The sequence below is a fragment of the Drosophila virilis genome, chromosome X (genome assembly GCF_030788295.1).
Source record: "Drosophila virilis strain 15010-1051.87 chromosome X, Dvir_AGI_RSII-ME, whole genome shotgun sequence".
Classification (NCBI taxonomy): domain Eukaryota; kingdom Metazoa; phylum Arthropoda; class Insecta; order Diptera; family Drosophilidae; genus Drosophila; species Drosophila virilis.
In genome coordinates this window covers 462,127-482,548 of record NC_091543.1, presented here as the reverse complement: position 1 = coordinate 482,548, position 20,422 = coordinate 462,127, and the positions used below count along the sequence as shown (strand labels likewise).

General features: G+C 40.9%; 2 protein-coding genes across 4 annotated transcripts in view; one reads left to right on the top strand and one right to left on the bottom strand.

The window, feature by feature from the left end:
- The window catches only part of Nmdar2 (NMDA receptor 2), a 37,149-nt gene that overhangs the window by 10,503 nt on the left and 6,224 nt on the right, over positions 1–20,422 (bottom strand). For both annotated transcript variants that reach the window (XM_032433324.2, XM_032433326.2), the window contains exon 2: positions 18,668–19,685. In XM_032433324.2, the coding sequence (XP_032289215.1) occupies positions 18,668–19,427 (760 nt within the window). In that variant the 5' untranslated portion in view covers positions 19,428–19,685. The remainder of the gene's footprint in view (positions 1–18,667; positions 19,686–20,422) is intronic.
- The window catches only part of mei-38 (meiotic 38), a 48,426-nt gene that overhangs the window by 24,658 nt on the left and 3,346 nt on the right, over positions 1–20,422 (top strand). The window lies entirely within an intron of this gene.

The window sequence follows — 20,422 nt, the reverse complement described above, 5'->3', positions numbered from 1 at the left end:
TCGCCTGGCATGGAATTTTCATTATGTGCCAAGGACAAATGCGTTGCTGACTGAATTTTGCTTAGTTTTGTACAGCATTTTTGGAAAACAATGACCGGCGATAATTTAGAAAGTTTTGCAGATGGAACCACTAAAAAACCACTCAGCTTCAGGCGACTGGCCTGGCCCGATGTGAGTGTGGATGACATGTCAAAGTTGAGACTTGAAAGTTGAGTGCGACACTTGAACAAAACATAACTTGGGGTTAATCTTAGAGAAGGCTGTGACCGCAGGGCTGTGATGGAGGAGCCGGAGCAGGAGCAGGAGCCAGAGTAGGAGTAAAGATTAGCTCAATGCTAAAATCTGAAATCTCATCAAAAAGTTTAATTAACTTTTTCATCACTTTACTTCTGCTATTTGCATTTGAACGCCAAAAGGAGGTGCTGCTAATTTTATCAACAGTTCTCATGCATTCAATTACCAGCCCGCAGCCCGGAGCAGAGGCTCGACTTGATGGAACTGCCAGAAGGTAGATCGATAGATGTATAGATAAATAGATGGATAGGCGCAACCGTTTCGTTTGATGGATAGACCGACAAGGCCGACCGACAGGCTGACATTAAATCGACAATAGAAAATCACTTATTAAAATTATGCCTTTTCCCAAAGGGAGACGACGACTTAAAGGCTTACGCAGCGCACGCCTGTAAGGCCCATGTGTACGACCTAGAGATGGTCATGGGTCGTATTTTGTTTCGTGAGACAAAATTCGGTCTATGCTGACCCCAGCAATACGTAGAGCACGATATATAATGTCATGATGCAGTTAAAAAATGGGATCTGGTATAGGGATATCGATTATATCGATGCGTTTGGTGTTTTGAGAACTATTGATGTTTTTTTGAGCTATCGATGTTTTCTCACAGTAATTGTTAATACAAAATAGCGAAGACACAATTTTTTTTTTGCATTCCGGCTATGTGCACTGAATCAAAGAGAACATTTTGTAACGCTGGTCAAATAATTTCAGTTTGCAAAAATTTAAAAAAAAATTGAATCTTTGCCTGATCTTAAATAGGGTTACTTATTTAAAAAAAATAATAATAAATATGTTCCTTGTTAATATAACTAATGTCTTCTGAGAGTTTTTTTTAAAACATCGATAATATCGATGTTTTGCTTAAGAACAATCGAAAACATCGATGGTTCGCAGGACTTCCCAACTGGAGCGATTGTAATTTTTTTATTCGAACTTTGAACTTCGTGCCAATCGACAATCTTTAAAAACTTCTTCAAAAATAAGACAAAAAAAGTATATATTTTGACCAGGGCTGGATGGCGTACATTTTTCGTGCTCGTGCTGGGCCCGCGCATCTCTAGAGCTGACTTGTTGGCGCTCGGCTTTATGAATTTTTGCTGTTGATGTTGCTACATTTGGCCACGCCCACTTGGCAAACCTTTTGGCCTTGTTTGATGGCTCTTTGGCTGGGGCCTGAAATTTACAGTTGGCAAATTTAATTTTGAGCCGAATGAACTTTGATTTAATTACCAGGCGAAAATGTTTGATTTTTGTCAGATGGCGCGTGCCACATGCCCCCCTCCCACCATGCTCGCTTGCTCCACCCGCCAACTGGACATGCCCCTTGAGCATGGCAGAAGCCTCCTTTGGCAACACGCTCGCCTGTCCATTAAAACTTTAATTGTATGTATTAAACATTTTTAATTGCTTTTGAAATGGTTGTTGGCGCTCCTGTCTCGGTTTCCTCTTCCGCATCCGTTTATTTATATACCCTGTGCACATTTAAATGGGTCAAAGGGGTATCATCAAATTGTGTGCACATATTATACTATGAGTGTGTGTGTGTGTGTGTGGATGTAGCATACTCCTAGAAAATATATATAATTAATCTAATGCTTGCAACCCAAGAGGGGAGTCGCTCCATCCATGCCGTTTCGGAATTTATTTGACAAAACGGAACTTAAAAGCGTAGTTTTGAATTAATCATTTTTACAAATACGAGGGACAAATGTAGGTTCAGGGAAATGGAGGGAGAATAAAAACTTAATTTTTAAGAAGGTGAACAACTTGGCACGAGCAAGGCCGGGTATTTAGCTAAATTTCAATCACCAGTTGTGAATTTAAATGCAAAATTAATATATAAAATATAGTCTTATAAAAGGGTAAATGTAAAAAATATAAATATAAGTCTAAAAGTGTAGGGTAATTGGCAGTCTCATACTCGCTACTAAACCAGTTTTTTTCTGTTTCTGATGCTCTAACAAAACGCTCACTATATTGCCATTGAATGGAGGCTAACATCTTTGGTCTTAAAAGAAGGGTAAAATTAAAATAGATAAATTCACATCTATTTTTTGTTTGAAAAGTGTAAAAGTGCAGGGTATCTGGTAGTTGGTCACTTACTATATTGCCATTGAATGGAGGCTATCATCTTTAGTCTAAAATAAGGTAAATGTAAAACGCCGAAGTTTTTCTCTAAATAGTGCAAGAGCATAGGGTATTGGGTAGTCTCATACTCGCGACTAAAACAGTTTTGTTCCATTTCTGATGCTATTTCCGCTGTCGCTTTCCGTTTTCTTTTGCCGCTTGTGCCAGGCGTATATAAAAAGTATAGCCTAGTTATCGGGGCTGCAAAATGTTTTTACAACTTTTCATAATGCGAACTGAATAGCAGCGTCTGTAATCAAAGTAATTAAGTGCGGCGAGTCCTGTGCTGTTATCCTTGCTGTTACCCTTTTCACTTTTCCCCCTTTTTGTTGTTTAAATAAGATTGAAATTCAAATTCAAGCAAAAACTTGAAAGTCTGCCTGCCTATCAAATGGACGCAAACAGCTTTTGCGACTATGCACATGCCCTCTCACATACACACACACTCTCCATAGAGATGGTCACGTGTCGATGTCACATTGTGTTACGCCATGTCACGTTAGCACGATTGATGCAATTAGAAGTGAGCTAGAATAATAATATGTAATAGTAGATTCAGTCATTTCTATTCCTAAATTATGGGACAACCTCAGCTTTAATATATGCAGGCACAAGACAAGTAATTACTTTGGATACCATTTATCTAATGGGGTTTTTTAACATTTATCAATATTTGTTTATAAATATCGAACACGTTGAATACGTAAATATATTGAAATATTCAAACTCGAAGTAGAGCTTAATCGTCAACATTGTAAAGACCGCACACAATTTTTACTTTTAATGTCCACTCAGTCCAACATTCCCTTACTCATATTTTAATACACTCATCGCTCAATTCTCTATTGATGCATAAATCGCTCAAATCGAATACTTGGGTATTTATTACCATCCTTTCGTGTTGCGTCTTGCCGTGAGAGCCCGGCCTGCGCCCATCTCTAACGCGTACACATAGCGAAAATTCGTTACTTGAACGTTTTCCGCAACGTCGCCTCTGAAAGCGATGGAACCGCCAATAATTCATTCAGCGGATCCAGAAACGCCGCAACCCACGAATAGCGTTTGTCATTTATGAGCTGCGGATGCGGATGTGGATGTGACGCCCGCATCAGCCCTGGCTATGACAACCGCTTCAGCCCTGGTTGTGCGGCTGCCTTTTGAAGTGCCAAGAGGCAAGGGGTAGGTGTAGTTAGAAGCCAGCCAAGAAGCATGCATACAAATGGGCGTGGCAAGTAGTCAAAGTAGCTGAGAATCGCTGCGCTGCTGTCAAAGGCAACTTGAAGCAGGAGGCGGGAGGCGGCGGCAGACCTCGTTCTTTTGGCTCATTTATGTACGCATAATAATGCGAAAATTGAATTTTGACACCGTGCTGCTACACAATTTGGCCAGCAGCCAGCCCCGAGCTCCGAGAGTTCCATCAGCTGCCAGGCAGGCAGTCATCCAGTTACTCTGCCTGTCAGCTTGGCCGGCAGCCGCTGTCAGTAAAAGTTTTTGGTTTAAATTTAAAACACGTTTCAAAACAATTTTAAAATTTTGTTCTAAATTTAAATTATGTTTACATGGCCGTCTTCTCTTTTGATAAAAAGAAGGAGCAAGGAGTTAGATTTTGTTATCCATAAAGAGGAAATTATTCAGCAGCGGGCTAAATTTACCAATTTTATGGGCTGTTCTTCTAAGCGTTGCTCCTGCTTGCTGAATTTGAACCAGCGACCTGCCGCTGAAACGAACTTATGACAAAGCACACCTATATTTGTGCGTTGTTTTCTGTTCATCTGAGCATTCTCCCTGCTTGCTGCTGGAATTGAACCGGCGACCTGTCGGGCTTATGATAAAGTACACATATATTTTGGCGCTGTCTGCTCATTTTTTTTTAATACAAACCGTTAACAACGATTTCTTCAAATGGAAGTACAATTTTCGAATCTCCCTCTAATACGGAGACGCCAACTTTTTAAAAGAATTTTAAACCCCGTTCGGTTCAACTTTTGTAGACTCTATCCCATACATATGCTTATGTCAAGCTGGTGGAAATTTTATAATTGGCGGCCAAAAATTCAATTTAAATCCGATTGGCTGCTAGCTTTTTTTTTTGAGAAATTAGCGACTTTTGGTAAATCAGCGTCCAAGGTCAGCATAAAAAATGCGCAAATTGTTGTATTAAATTACTTTGGCTTGCATTAAGACAGCTTCAGATTTATCCTTGTGCGAGTTCATTTGAAAAGTTTTTTACCCAGACTTCAAGGGTAGAGTTAAAAATGTTCCACGGCTGCCAAAGTAATATTTAAAATCTGAAGCGAACGACTAAGCCCAGGCAAAGCCGGTTAATGCCTGCCAGCAATAAATAATTAAACAACTGCGCAGCCTCTGAAAAACTTTGCTATAAATGCCATTGAGAAGCGGGCAACCGCTGAGCTTCTCGTGGTGGAAGGGAACTAATCTTCTCACATGAATTAAAGAATAAAAGAAAAAGTTCGAATTTTAGTAGAGAGAGAGAGAGAGAGAGTGGGAGAGGAAGATCTACTATTTGGTGTTGAAAATTTTCAAATGCTTAGCCAAATTTCAAAATAATAAAACTTAATTAAACTTAGCTTTAAATTTACAATCATAAACGACGAATAGCCGAGTTGATCTAGACATGTCGGTCTGTCTGTCCGGCCTGCTTTAAGAAGCACAAGAGTTATTAAAGAAGTTATTGTTTGCTTATATGAACACGTCTTTGCATGAAATTTTTGTATTTATGACACACACATATTCATGCACGTATTTATTCAACTCTGTCAACCGCATTCCAATTGCGGTTGTATTGTATTCTGTGCTGGTAGAAGGTAGAGGGTTCAGGGTATCCCCTAGTTGGGAACTCCCGGCTAGAGCGTCATACTTGTTTTCAAATGTTTAGCTAAATTTAAGATACAATTAAATTAAATTCAATTAGGCTTTAAATTTACAACGGCAAAGTACGAAATTAGAATTTACTTCTTATTTTACTGTGCAGTCCTAACTGGGAGGCAAACTTAGGCCTAGGCACACACACAAACACATACACGCACACACTTGACAGCAGCCGTCGCGTCAAGGCAACCCAGTTAAGCAAAGACACACACACAGAGACACTGGGCAAACTGGCAAGTCTGTCAACTTATTATAACATCCATTAATTTCATTTAAGCATCATTCAATTGCCTTCATTTTTATCGCAAGTTATCAAGAGTTGGGCAACAATGGCAGGAGTTGCCAAGTGTTTGGCTCTCCGCTTGGCTGCTGTTGCTTGAAAACAACCAATAGGTCTCTGGTCGGGCGTGCCCGACTAGAAGATACTCTGCACCCAGCTATCTATCTATTCTATGCATTCTATCTAACTTATATACATCATCTCTATTTATATATGTTTGTCTGCCTGATTGACTGCTTAAACTCTACGTGAACCCAATCTTTGAGTTAATCCTTTAAAAACCTATGAAGTTGGAATGAGATCTCAAAAATGAGGGAATATGTATTTAAATTTTTAAGTTGTTTAAGAGTACACAAATTTTTTGTTTGATAGGGAGATTTGTTTTTCTGTCCGTTACAAACGTTTACACAAAACTTGGATACCGCTTTTCAGTAATTTTCAAGGGGTACAGCGTATAAACAGTTCTTGCTGGCCATGTGTGTGGGGCTCTCGTCCTTTCGGCGGGCAAACTTTTTGCATTAAGCTTCGTATTGGCAGGCAGCGGGAAACGGAAGCCGCGCTGACAACCAGGCTACAGGCAAAAAAGAAGAAGCAGAAGAGGCAGAGGCAGTGCGGCGGCAGAGCTCAATACAATTTGGTATTCATTTTGGTTTGCCACGATTCCTCACGGACATTTTGATTTGTAGACCGTAGATCACACAACAGCGTGTGTGTGTTTGTGTGTGTGTATGTGTGCGACTTGTCACAGTTTACGACACAATTCTTTGGTAAGCTCTTCGAAGTGGTAAAATGTCCAAAAAGCCTGCAGCTACATAAAAGCAAAATAATATTTTTGTACAAGCATTATGCTGGAACGTGGTTCAATGCTGGACAGATTGGAGTATCAGTATGAGCATGAGCATGAGGAGGAGGAGGAGGAGGAGTGCCAAACGTGCCAAATTGCGTGCGGATAGAGGTGGGTTGGGACGGGGACGGGGACGGCGACGGGGACGGGGACAGGCTAGTGTCAAGTGCCATAAAACACAATTAGTCAAGAGTCATCCGTTGTTTATCGTGTCTCTCTCTCTCTGTGTGTGTGTGCGTGTGTGTGTGTATGTGTGTGTGTGTGTGTGTGAATGTGTGTGTGTGCCCGCCGCTTGCAATTCCACTTCAAAATGGTTTAATTTCCAACGAATACGGCTGCATGCATGCGTATGGCCAACCAAATACAGTGAAAACTCGCCAAAACAAACGCTCAGCTTGTGCGAGCATATTCGAAAATAAATCGACATATTTGGGAAATATATGTTGCAACTATTTAAGCTTTTTTGAGAGCTGCTCTCAGTTTATCTTAAAAAATTGTATGTAACTCAAATAATGTCCAATAATTATTTAAAATGTGCAATTGAGCTTTTCCGATCTTTCTAAACTCTTCTTAATAAAGAAATCCACCTTGAAAATATGATGGCTCCCTCTTAAAATAATTAATAGTACCTGCTATAAATATACATATACAAACTTTTAATTCAATTTCAAAATACTCTTATTTTAAATTTAAAAATAAAAATACTATCGGGTCATGCACATTCCCCTACGGAGAATTCTTTTGTGCCGACAAAAATTACTCAAGTGGGGTTCGTGCAAGTTTTTACTGTACCAGAGCGATGCATGGTGTTACACACAATTAATCAATACCATGATAATTCCACTCGATTACACACACACACAATAATACAAAGTCATCTGCGTCTAATCCACAAATCGCCATTAGGAGCTGAGGTGACACACGGAATGAACATATGAGAGACGGCTTTTCGCGCTGTTTCCCTATCGAGCACATAAATATAATCTAGACACAAACACATACACACACGAACTCACACACATACAAATACAAATTAATGTGTATATGACATGGGCGTGGTATGCAGCAGCAAAAAAATAAAAATGTGTAAATGAAGGCAACTAAAGTTAACTTTCGTTGGCGTTAAACGTGGCGCATATTTTATAGATAGATGTTGACGTCACATGGTCAGCTGTAACGCACACACACATACAGACTGACACACTGACATGCACACAACTACAGACACATACACACACAATGATACCCACAGTAACCAGCCACGAGGACGACGACGATGGCAAAGACGATGATGGGGACATTGCTGACGACGCCCCATTTGCCACTCGGATTTACACACACACAGACACTGCTTATGCCTTTTATCGAATATCAAAGTGTTGTTGAGATGATTTTTTGGTTTTCCTCCTTTTGCTGTTGTCAGATGAGTTTAACACGTGAAATGTTTAGCCGACACACAACTCAAACACACACACACACACATGCCACATACCCCCCGAAACTGAAACTCGAACAAATGCATTTTTTATATGCTGAGAAGAGCTTTGTTGTTTCTTAGAATTAAAAGTTAGCAGCCTTTTCAGTCAAACGGCATTCCAAGCCATACGAGAAAGTGCATTTTTTAATATTGCCTTGCTCGTCTTGGCGGAGTGTCAAAACTTCGGTGGGACAATGGATACTCTCTGATACCCTGAACCCATCAAGAATTGCTTAATGGGGTATAATGGGCTTGTGCGAGTGTGATAAGAGAGTTAATCTTAGCAATTCGAATATTTTTCTAAATGCAAAACGAACCGCTTTCAATATATCCTTCATTGAAATACTTTCGATAAATATCGATAGATATAAGATTACATAAGATTGATCTAGAAAGAGACGTAAACTTTCATATATATATATTTAGCAAAAAGCATCACTTAGCATTGCATCTCTGAAAGTTTCATAAAGATATAGTCTACTATGCGTAATATGGCGCTAAGGGAATGTAATATAAATAATAAATGGGTATCCCCTAGTCGGGCACTCCAGACATGTTTTTTTTTTGTGCTAGCTAAGTCAAATTACAATCGATTCATTTTAGTTGATGCAGACGCCTTGAGCAGGAGGAGGAGAAGGAACAGCTCCTCCTCCCTCTGGCTGGCTGACAAAGCGAGGCGATAAAATCCATCGATTTCCCGCTTAGGGTTGCTTTTGTAGCACTGCTCGTTACTTTAATGGCATTAAAATTAATAGTTCAATACATTATAAATTACATATCGGGCAGAGATAAGGATTTACACGCTTCACACAAACACGCTTGGGATATAAGCTAAGCAACAATTTTCAGGCGTCATTAGCAGAAACTACAATATGAAAACAGGTCCAGCTCTTACAGCTTGGTTGGGTTTATATTTTACAATACTGGAAAAGTTTTCTTTTTTACCAATCTTTTACGCCTAACTTCAACATTTATCCCATATTACGATAATGCCTAACCGCCTGAATTCAAAAAAAGAAGCTAAGCAACATGTTTATGACATATCATTTCGTTGTTGATTTATTTTCCCTATAATATTTATGCTTTATGAAATGATGTTGATGCGATGTTTTCTTCAATGTGTTTTCCATTTTGTAGTTTTATATAACTAAATGTTTCACTAGCATGTTTCTATTATCAGTCAGTTATACAGTCCGTTAATTAGTCAGTCAGTCAGCCGGTCAGTCATCCAGTCTATCAGTCGCTCATCCCTATTAATTTTTCTTTCACCGAAGCTTTATTAAAACCCAGGCAGCGCACACATTTTCGCTGTGTTGTACTTTACAAGTATAATAGCAGAAATTATGCAAGTGGAAACGCCATTGTTCGTGTAATTCGCACCAATTTCTAAAATATGCATAGTCTCTGAAATATATCCACTTTGCGTCTACCCACACACCATATCTGTTTGAATCTATTAACGAGAAAGAAGGCACGTCGAAGATGTAATACCCTGGCAGAGCGATCCTTTTCCTAATGCTCAAAATGCTTTGCTCGTATATAAGTAGCACAGGGAAAATAGTTAATGCCGAGTATGGTTCAAATATCTTGATAAACAACAAATTTTCCATGCAACAATTTAATGTTCGACAGATCGTTCCTATGTAAGCTATGTGATATAGGAGTCCCATGTAAATAATATTTTGCTTAAGTGCAGGGGGCAAGTAAAACATATATATGCCGACTCTGCTCAAGATATCTAAAAAAACAAGAAAACCCCTCGCATGTTAGTTTGACGCTCTTAGCCTTATGCATTTATGCAGGTGTTTTTTAATTTTCCCCATAGAAACTTTGATCACTTGCGGGTCAAATATCCCATTTAGCTCTAACTGTTGGGTCCGGCTCCGTCATTTACAATTTACCACTCAGTGGTCTCTGCAGCTGACTGAATAGTCTGTCAGAACGCTTTTATGTTAGCAGACGGATGGCTGCCCAGCATAGACACAATTGTGTTGCGAGAGACTTTCAGGTATGTGCGAAGATGTGGAGACCACTGAGTGGTAAATGGTAAATGCCGGAGCACTTACGGGCAATGCAAATCGCGTGCTATCCGGAATGACCGCAGCTGCTTGCCGTGCCCCAACCAAAGGGGCGCCCGTCTGGATGGCATAGGCTTTGGCCATTAGCAGCGGTTGGCCCCGGAGGAGTTAGCTGCTGCCCACTCTCGACCTGACCTGTTTGGCCCGCAGACCGGCAAAGCATAAACAACTCTGCTTGGACTGTTGACCGCAAAGATGCGGCTGCACTCGTCAAGCGAGAGGGCATTGAGGGCTTGGGGGGCAGTAGGAGCTCTGTTTATATCCTGAACCAATTAAAAATGTATAAAAAGGGTATAATGTTTTTGTGCAAATGTAGGTAACAGGCAGAAGAAAGCATCTTCGATCCCATAATATACATATATTATTAATCAGCATCAATAGCCGAGTCGAGCTAACCATGTCCGTCCGTCCGTATGTATAAAGGATCTCATAATCTATCGGAGCTGGAGACTTGGAATACTCGATACTCGATAACTTGCTTTGCTTCCAAGAAATCGACCAAAAACTATATCGATATCCTGTTTATTGAGCAAATCTCTTAGGTTTTAAGAGCTTGAGTCACAAAATATATATAAATTATATATATGTTCTATAACCCAATATGACTAGATCGCTTGGGAAACACAAAAGATATTGAAGAAAACGTTTGCTTATATGAACATGTGTTTGCAGAAGCTAGCGCAAGGTGCAAGAAATTCTGAATACATGCGTTTTAATTACACTTTATTGACAGCTTTGCAATTTCGATGGTATTGTATTTGGAGGTGGTAGAAGAGGATTTTGGGTATCCCCTAGTTGGAAACTTCCGACCAGACCATTTTACTTGTTATGTCCGGGAAAAACGCATCAATAGGAGCTTGGTGTATATAATAAAGCAATAGACTTGACCGAAGAGAAACCGGATTTAAGCACGGGCTGCTGGCGACAGCTGCAACTTCTGCTTTGCCGCATGCCGCAGGCTCACACACACGGACAGGCTGTCAACAAACCGAAACCTAAACCAAAACCTTAGCTATAACCCGTAACCTAAAACCGACAAGCAAACGGCTTGCCAGCTCAGCTCAACTCAGCTCCGGTCTGCTGAGGCCGAGGCCGAGGCAACCGCAGGCCAGGGCCTCGGCCAGATTGTTGTTGCTGCTTTTTCCAGTTTTTCCAAGTGCTAGGACCAGAACAAACCCAGCTCGTTCTCGGAGCATTATGTGTAAATAATAAGTAAGCGTGCTCAGCCCGACTAAAGAATACCCTTCCGCCCATGCTCCCACACGTTATATATGTGGAAGAAGCATTCTTGATTAACTTCGGTGCTCATAATCCGATATTTATTATATTTTCTGTGTGGCTTGCACAATAGTAAGGCGTAGGGATTGAAGTTTGAAAAGGTTTTTTTCTTCCATTTTTGGATCTAGAAGCCAAACTCTTATAATGTTTGAGTTATGCTTAAAAGCCATGGCAGCCTTTTTGGCCATGGGTTTAGGGTATAAAAAGTTGTAGCAATGCGTAAAAGAGCCCAAGTTCAAAAGTCTTGATGCGGCCAGGAATAGGGTTGGGGTTGGGGTAGGGCTGGGGGCTGGGACTGGCGTGGCCCGGCCCAGTAGGAGGGCAGCATCAGTTGACCTGAAACTGACTGTAAGCATCCTTGCGGCCCAATTAGGTGGACTTGGCTTGGTGCACGTCTACAAGTATTTATGCGAAGCATGCCCAAGCAACCTACTTTATCTCAGTTCCCCATCTAAATCTTGATTTCTTTCTGTCTCTGTCTGGCTGCATTGGATTTTTCTGCGTTTTCCTGCTCGGTTTGACTTCGGTGTCGGTGCTGGCCGGGGCACGGCCATACTTTTTCATTTGACTGGCTTTGGCTGTGGTTCACTCTCGCCCCACTGCTCTCTTCCCATTTGTTTCGGTCTTGTTGCCATTTGGCTGCCGGAGGCCACCCGCTGGCTTTTGCACCGCAAACAAGGCACAAGTTGAATGGATGCCATTGTCTGTTGTCAGTCTGCAACTGCAAGGACTATGCTATGGGCCACGTATTTTGCGGCTTTCAAGCTCTGTGACTTTCTCACTTCGCTATTCGGTGCCTCGGCTCGACCTTCTCAATCCACACTCGCCAAGTTTCAATAAACAAGTCACTCGACTAGTTGCGCAAATGGAACTCGAGCCCGACCCACATACACCCCATTGCACTGCCTCGAATTGTTGATCATAAAAATTTATGAACAGCAACATACTTTCAATGTAAGTAGTTGGACATATACATATGCAATATACACGCTTAAGTTGGCAATATTAAATTTCATTTCCAATTGCCAGTCTTACATCCATTTATGGATGTGTTCCTGCCCGCTTCCAAATTGGCAACCATTTTTAAGCTATAGACAACTAATCAAGCGAAGCTCCCTTGTTCCTCATGATAAATGGGACATGGGCATATTTAAATGACACCTTACAGTGGCACCAAACGATGGCTCAATAATCGCAGAAGTAATTAAGGAAAACCTCTAAACCAAAAAAATCAATATATTACAGGATTTCAGCTAGTCGGGCACGCTCGACTAGAGCAATAGTACTCTTAGTTAAGCATATATGTATATGTATATGCTTATTATATTTATTTCGACTGTTTGTTTGAGCGCATTAATTAAGATATTTCCCAAGATGGGATCTTAAGTCCGATTTTAATCAAAAATGAGAAAGAAACGCTTTCTAATATCCTTGCAGATCCAACCTTTTCAAAGTGCCTTACCCGTATCTAAGAAGCACAGGGAAAATAGTTAATGCCGAATTTGGTCAAGATATCTTGATAAAATTTTTTTTCATACAACTTAATTTTCGACCGATCGTTCCTATGGCAGCTATATAATATAGTGGTCCGATCCAGTTTTGACATATGTGCTGCGTTCAACAAAAAGAGGATCTTCTGTAAGGTTTCATAAAGATAGCTTTAAACTGAGAGACTAGTTCGCATAGAAACAGATAGACGGACAGACGGATATGGCCATATCGACTCGGCTGTTGATACTGATTTAGAATATATATACTTTATGGGGTCGGAGGTGTCTCCTTCTATGCGTTATACATTTCACGTCAATATTATAATACCCTCTGCAATGGTATAATGACAAAAACAAATTGTTCGTGCATAATAGTTTGATTCAACTCTGCTCCAAAAATATTACATTTACAAACTTCACATTCTGCAACTCCATTAGCAAGTGTCCGTTGTCAGTAACATGTGAATGGCAAAAGTAGTACTTCTTTCAATAAAAAGCTGACAGTTTTGATTTGATTCAACTAAGATAAATTTCATTTCAAAGATCAAATAATACGTCCTAGGTATAAGTAAAATTTAAAATTATAGTTTAATATATTAGCGGTTTGTGGGAATAATACTTTTATGTTTTTCATACTTAGCATCTATATGAAATTCGAACAATCATCGCAAAAAACACGAATTATTGGCGGCAATTATCAACATTTTTTGCAAATGTAAATGTGGTTTCTTTTGGGAATTACATACAGGCAACATATTTCAAATGTTACATTCGCAGAAACTATAAGAAATGTTGACAGTGGAATAGGGCTATAAGAGTGTGTTTTAATTAGCAGAAGGCTTGATAGTTTTGCAAGGGTAGCTCATAGTCGATCACGCCGGGCGAGATGTTTTTTCTGCTGATTTAAGCACGCTTTTCAAGTATTCGCCCGACCCGCAGCTGACAGCTGGCGCTGGCTTGGGGAGTTGATGGCATCGACATGGACCTAAGCATCGATGCCATTGGCGTCGGCACTTACAGGTGTTGAAAGCGCCCGGCGCTTAACGACAGGAACATGCTTCAATGGCATATTAATGTGCACTTTGATCCCATCCCATTGTTCACCCCGTTATTGTGGCTTCATGCGGTCAACGAGCGGACGAGTGGACAGTGCGGTACGGGGCTTGGCTATTTGTAATGCCGCATGTAGACAATGTGTAAACAGGGCTAACAAGGTGAGTGTGCCTTGTTGTGGAGGCAGGCAAGTGCAATTCCCATTCCCGGCTAAATGATAACTGGGCGAGTAATTATGCAGGGCTCCTCTTGCTCTTAGCTGCACCTGCGTGTATATACGTATATAGAACAGCGGCCCCCATCGAGCTGGTAATGCCTAAAAATAGTGGTCGGCGGGTCCATCCATCAGTCCGTCTGTGAAAAATGTCTTTTCGAGTACTATGGAGGGGACACACAATGGAGGAGTGATAAATGAAGTGAGACTTGAACAAAAGAAGAAAAAGAAAAAACTGAAATGCTTATCATTTGGCAGAGTGTTAACCAGGAGAAGCTGGACCAGGTCGACGATCATTGGCACAGTCATTCAATCATTTATTAATAGCAATGAGTCAAATTCAGCACACACACACACACACACACACACACACGGTGGGGGAGGAGCGTGAAGCTTTTAAATTAAAATTCTTTGAGTATAGTGGAAACAGACTATTATTGGTGAGTTTGGTGAGGATATGGCAAAAACCAGATCGATTATGCCTCAGATATATATATAGGCCGGAGCTAGAACACGCGAGGTCAAAATAGAAAGGTGAATCAACTGTAAGATAGTCGCAGTTGCTGGCAGTTGCACAGTTCAACTGAAAATAGCCAAAAGTAAGCTAGAAAATAGCTAAATGTGCCGGCACATGGTGATCGAGTGGAAGTGGTAACATAATTGATGCCAGACGTTAATAATACGCCCCATTGTACATGTCAAACAATTTTTTGTCGGTTAACCAGCGAATGCCGCATGAAAAACATACTCAAACATGGCTCCTTGAATTAAGTACAACAAATACTTGGAACTCATATCATCTGCTCGGCCTCTGCTTGCTGCAAGGCCACAAATTAGCCCAACTCGATAATCGGGCAATCAAAGTTTATCGCGTTTCCTTCCCGTTACCAGAGCGGGTTAAAAGGACGTGTGCGCACGGTTCTGGGCTGAATATGGCCCTGATAGCAGTCCATAATCGTTTGTTGTGTCTGGCCGAGGTCAAAGCAATACAATTTTATACTCAACTACGGCCAATAGGCCGTGGCGTGAACTCAATGTGGCTTGCAACTCGTCTGGGTTGGACCTAATGTTGATGGCTTTTAAAATGCCACAGACCCTGAAATAACCGTCATATTTAATGAAAATATGACCAGGGTGGAAAAAATTTTAAGCGCAGTTGGGATGTGAATAGTCAACAATTATCTTTGCCCAGCTCAATGATAATAAGACCTATCGCATTGTGCACAGATAAAAATTAGAATATTAAGAAAGGCACCTAGCCTGGTCTGCGGTTATCTTCCAGTCGTTCCCCTCTCAGTATATTGTGCCATAAACTGTCATCTAGATCGAAGCTGTTGCATTGTTGGTTTGGTCTCGAGCAAAGTCAATGACACTTTTTGTATCCGGGATCAAGCTGAGCCTCAATCGAATGCCCCACTGAGTCTGCCCGTCAAAATGCTGAACAAAGGCGCTGCCAGCGCCATAAACAGTTGGGAATTGGGAAGTGTTTTTGGCTGGGTCTGGAGTCGAATTCAATTTCCATACAATTATTACACAATTTCTTTTCAAATGAACCAAACGAAAATCGGCAAATGTTTTTCTTTTTATACCCTTGCAAATGGTATTATACTTTTGTCGAGAATTGTGTACCACATAGAAGGAGACATTTTCGAGCCCATAAAGTATATATATTCTTGAACAGCCGAGTCGATTTAGCCACTTCGTCTGGCTGGCCGTCCGTCCGACCGTCTATCTGTATTAATGCGAACTAGTCTCAGTTTTATGGCTATCGTCATGAAACTTTGCATAAGTTTCCCTTTCTGTTGCACGCAGTACATATGTCGGATTCGGCTGGATCGGACGTCTATAAATATAATTATATAGCTGCCATAGGGACAATCGGTCGAAAATTAAATTGTTGTGTGCTACTTAGATACGGTCAAAGCATTATGGACATTATGAAAAGGTTGGCTATGCAAGGGTATTAAATTCTCAGCGTGCCTTTCTTTTTCTTTTATTTATTTTTTTTTTTTAAGATTTGATTTGGGTTCAAAACGTTCAGTTTTCAATTGCGCACAAACAAGATATAAGCAATCAGTGGAACCACAGTAAGTGCCAGGGCCTGAAATTCAAATCAGGCCGACTAGCTCGCATGTGCTCCTATTGTTAGAAATATGTGCGAGGGTGTGCGTGCTGTGGAATAGAAAACCATTATAAATTCCCAACTGGCATAGACACACACATATACGGACATAGACACATAGACATATAGACAGAGCAGACAATCAGTCGTCAGACATTTGTTATGTGTTGTAATTTGCGTACCCACATGCCAGGCTCCGGCTCCGGCTCCAGCTCCGGCTCGAGCAAGTCTGTGGCCCAGTTCCGGGCCCATCTCCAGTCTATGCCCATGGCCATCCAATAATAAACATTAAACATCATGTAAATTTCGTTTGTTTGCATACTGCCGCTGCTCCGAATTTGTTTTATCAATTTATTCAACGGCAAGAAACAAGTTCGAGTGCCCTCAACGGGCTTGCACGACGTGGAAGTACCCTGAAACCAGGTGCTGAGCTACTCTGAGAAACATTTTAGTTTCCCTCCATATCTTAATTAATTCAGCCTTGCTTTATCTTCCAGCTCCTAATTAACTTCATTTTTTGAAGGCCGATCATTATGCAATTTTCAGCTCATAAATTTGGCGACAAATTGTGTGTAAGACTTTGGAGACTTTTTCAATTTTGGGTGGAAATAATTGATGACACATTTGGAATCTATAATTAGTTTTTTGTATCTCGTCTGAAAATCGATATTTACTGAAATTATGAAATTTGGTGGAAAATGAAATAAAATCATTTTGCATAAACCATACGAGAATCTGAGATGTTCACACGGACGGTCGGACAGGCATGACTTAGCTCACTGTCCCGATCAAGAAAATATATCTTATGCCTGTTACAAACAAACGCAAAATCGTGCCATCCCTTTTTATACCCTGAACCCATTAAAAATGGGTATAAGGGTATATTGTATTTGTGCAAAATCCAAATGTATGTAACAGGCAGAAGGAAGTATCTCTGACCCCGTAAAGTATATATATTCTTGATCAGCATCAATAGCCGAGTCGGTCTAGCCATGTCCGTCTTTTGGTCTATACATCTGTCCGTCCGTATGTATGAACGCAAGGATCTCAGAACCTATAAGATCTACAGTCCTGAAATTTTAGATGTAGGTGATCCTAGTGCCTGCGCAGATCGAGTTTGATCACGAAACATTATATGTTGCTTCTAAAAAAGAATATATATATGCATTTGATATTGGAAGAAGAGGGTTCAGGGTATCCCCTAGTCGGGAGCTCCCAAGTAGAACCTCTAACTTGTTACATATTCAATAAGTTAGGGGTATAATAATATTGTCAATAATCATTGGATTCGGCCATTCGACTGCCTTAGACTGGGAAATATTGAGTAAAATAAACACACAGCCACACCCACCCACACCCACACACGCACACACACACACACACACGCACACACACACCCACACACACACCCTATCAGTCCTTATACTTGTCAGCGGGCATAACAAGATTCATTTTTTACGGATGAATGTACATGCACACACATATATATATATATATATGTTGCTATATATTTATATATATATATATTGAGTATATATATATATATATATATATATATATATATATATATATCAACACATATATGCATGAACATGTATTGCACACACACACACACACAGACACGCACACCCGCACACACATTCACATTAAACGGAGAATTGGATTTATGCGACCCTGAATTGCGCTCTCATTTAATTAGCAAAGTTTTTAAATGGATATTAGGATATAAACACACATGTATATAAATATATAAGCGTACATGTGTATGTCTATGTGTGTGTTTGTGTAGGTTATTTGTGCTCTTTCACTGTGTATGTGTGTGTGTGCAAAGCCACGCCCAACAGACACACCCACAACATGGCTATACTCTAGATATTCTTAGACTGTTTTCATCTTAGCTTTTAGTTTCTTAATACCTGTGGGTGGTAAGGGTTGAGGGGAGGAGGGGTTGCACAGCCTTGGTCAACTGAAACAAGGTTCCATGTACCTGTGCTTATGTTCTCAAGTCAACCAATTAGTACAGTTAAGAGTGCCCCGACTAGTAGATACCCTGCACTCAGCTGCGAAGTATGCATATGATTGACTGCTTGACTGGCTGACTGCTTGACTGATTGCCTAATTGATTGACTGTCTGACTGCTTGACTGATTGACTGCTTTTCTGATTGACTAACCCAGTGATTGATTGCCTAACTTATTGACAGCCTGACAGATAGACTGCCTAAGCGATTGACTGCCTAACTGATTGACTGCCTGACTGATTAAGTGTCTAATTGATTGATTGCCTTACTGAGTGACCGCCTAACTGCCTAACATTAAAAAATAACTTGATATACCCCATTGTCCATATGAACACGGGGTGTCAGAGCCGCCAAGACGAATCTTAAATGAAATTGTGTCGTGTTTGCGCATTAGAACGCCTATCTGGGCTGGTGCCACCCGCTGATTCCATGAACCAACCAGATGAATACAAAAAAGGTTTAACTAGCAGTGAGTTAATATAGATGGGCAACACTTACCGGTTGGACTCGGCGTCAAGGACATCATATCGAAATGGATATTCTTCTGCTCGAACGAGTAGTCCTTGAGGAAGGTGAGCTTGGCTCCCCGTGTCTTTGTTAGCCCGGTGACCGCATTGTTAATACTACGCAAATACTCGCGCTTTCCAAAGTTCGTGTGCGGCGCAATCAGTCCGATATTCAGCTGCTCCTTGTTGGCACCGACGCCCTTGCTGAGGCTGTTGCCGCCATTGGTGAGCCGCAGCGCCTCGCTGCCTGGACATGCATAAATTAGCAAAATTGGCAGCAACATCCACATATTCGTCGACTTTCTCGCGGCTCGCGTTGTTGTTGCTGCTGTGAAACTTCTTCTTATATTGCTATTGTGAATTATGTTGCTGTTGGCAGTGTTGCAGTTGTTGTTGTCAGTTTCGGCAATATCCAATGCTCCATCGATATTACAATTGTCAGAAGCATATTCTGTTTCTGCTGTTGCTGTTGTTGCAGCTGCTGTTGCTGTTGTTGCAGCTATTGCTGCTGCTGTTGTTGCTGTTGCTGAAATTTTGGAATCACGCTTTTTGCTGCCTTCAGTTGGCCTGGCAGCTAATGTTGCTGTTGTCCTTCTACGTTTCAGCTTTACTTTTGTTTTGCTACTGCCACGCCTTAGCTGCCATTTTCTCCAGTTCATCTGCCTGTTAATATTGCTGTTGCTGGCGTCCTGCTGCTGCCAGTGCGAATGTTGCTGCTGCTGCTGCACAGCATGTCGCATTAATTCGACCATCACCTAGACCAATTTATCCGCTCTGCTGTTCCGCCCCAGCCGCAATAATTATAGTTAATTTAATTTAAATATTCGCTGCTGTTGCTGTCGATTTTGTTGATGTTGCTGATGTCGATTTTTAGCTCATTTGGGTTTCATTGCCAGTAGCTGATTATCTGCTTTCTGCTTTTTAGAGGTATGTTTTTCTTTCATTCATTTTTTTTTTGGTTGGATGGATTGGGTTCATCAACAGTTGCATATCTATAAAAAGTTCTAGAGCTGCTGCCGTCGTTTAAATTATTGCAATTACTGCCTTCATTACTGCCTTCATTATGTATTGTTAATTTTAAACACAAACAAGTAAAAGTCACACACACACATGTTCATATAGTTGACGCTGGGAAACAACAGCAGGAACTGTAACGACTTGACGCCTTTCGTTTCTCAGAAGGCGTCATCATTAGCATTTGCATTAGCATTGATAGATTAGAGTTAGCCTTCGCCTAAACAATAGTGTTAGCATTAGCATTCGTATTATCGTTAGCCTAGCCGATTTTCGAATTAGGGTTAGCGTTAGCCTAAATAGTAGCGTTAGCAGTATAATTCGTACTAGCATTCGTATTACCATTAACATTAGCAATTGCATTAGTTCTAGAGCTGTTGCCGTCGTTTAGCTTATTGCATTTATTGCCGGTTTTATTATGCGTTGCTAATTTTAAACACGAAAAAGTAAGAGTCACACACACACATGTTTATAAAGTTGCCGCTGGGCAACAGCAGCAGCAACAGCATTAGCAACAACAGCTGTAACGACTTGACGCCTTCCGTTTCCGTCCCTAATTTGTTGCTTGTTGTTGAATGGCAGCAACAGCCTGGCCAATTGACAGCTGCAACTGTTGCTTTTGTTGTTGCTGTTGTTGCTAGCACTGATGGCATTGGCCGCCCGCTTGGCCCACTGTGAAGTGTTTATGGGCGTAACACAGGTGGGACTTGTTGTCGTTGTTGTTGCTGCTGTT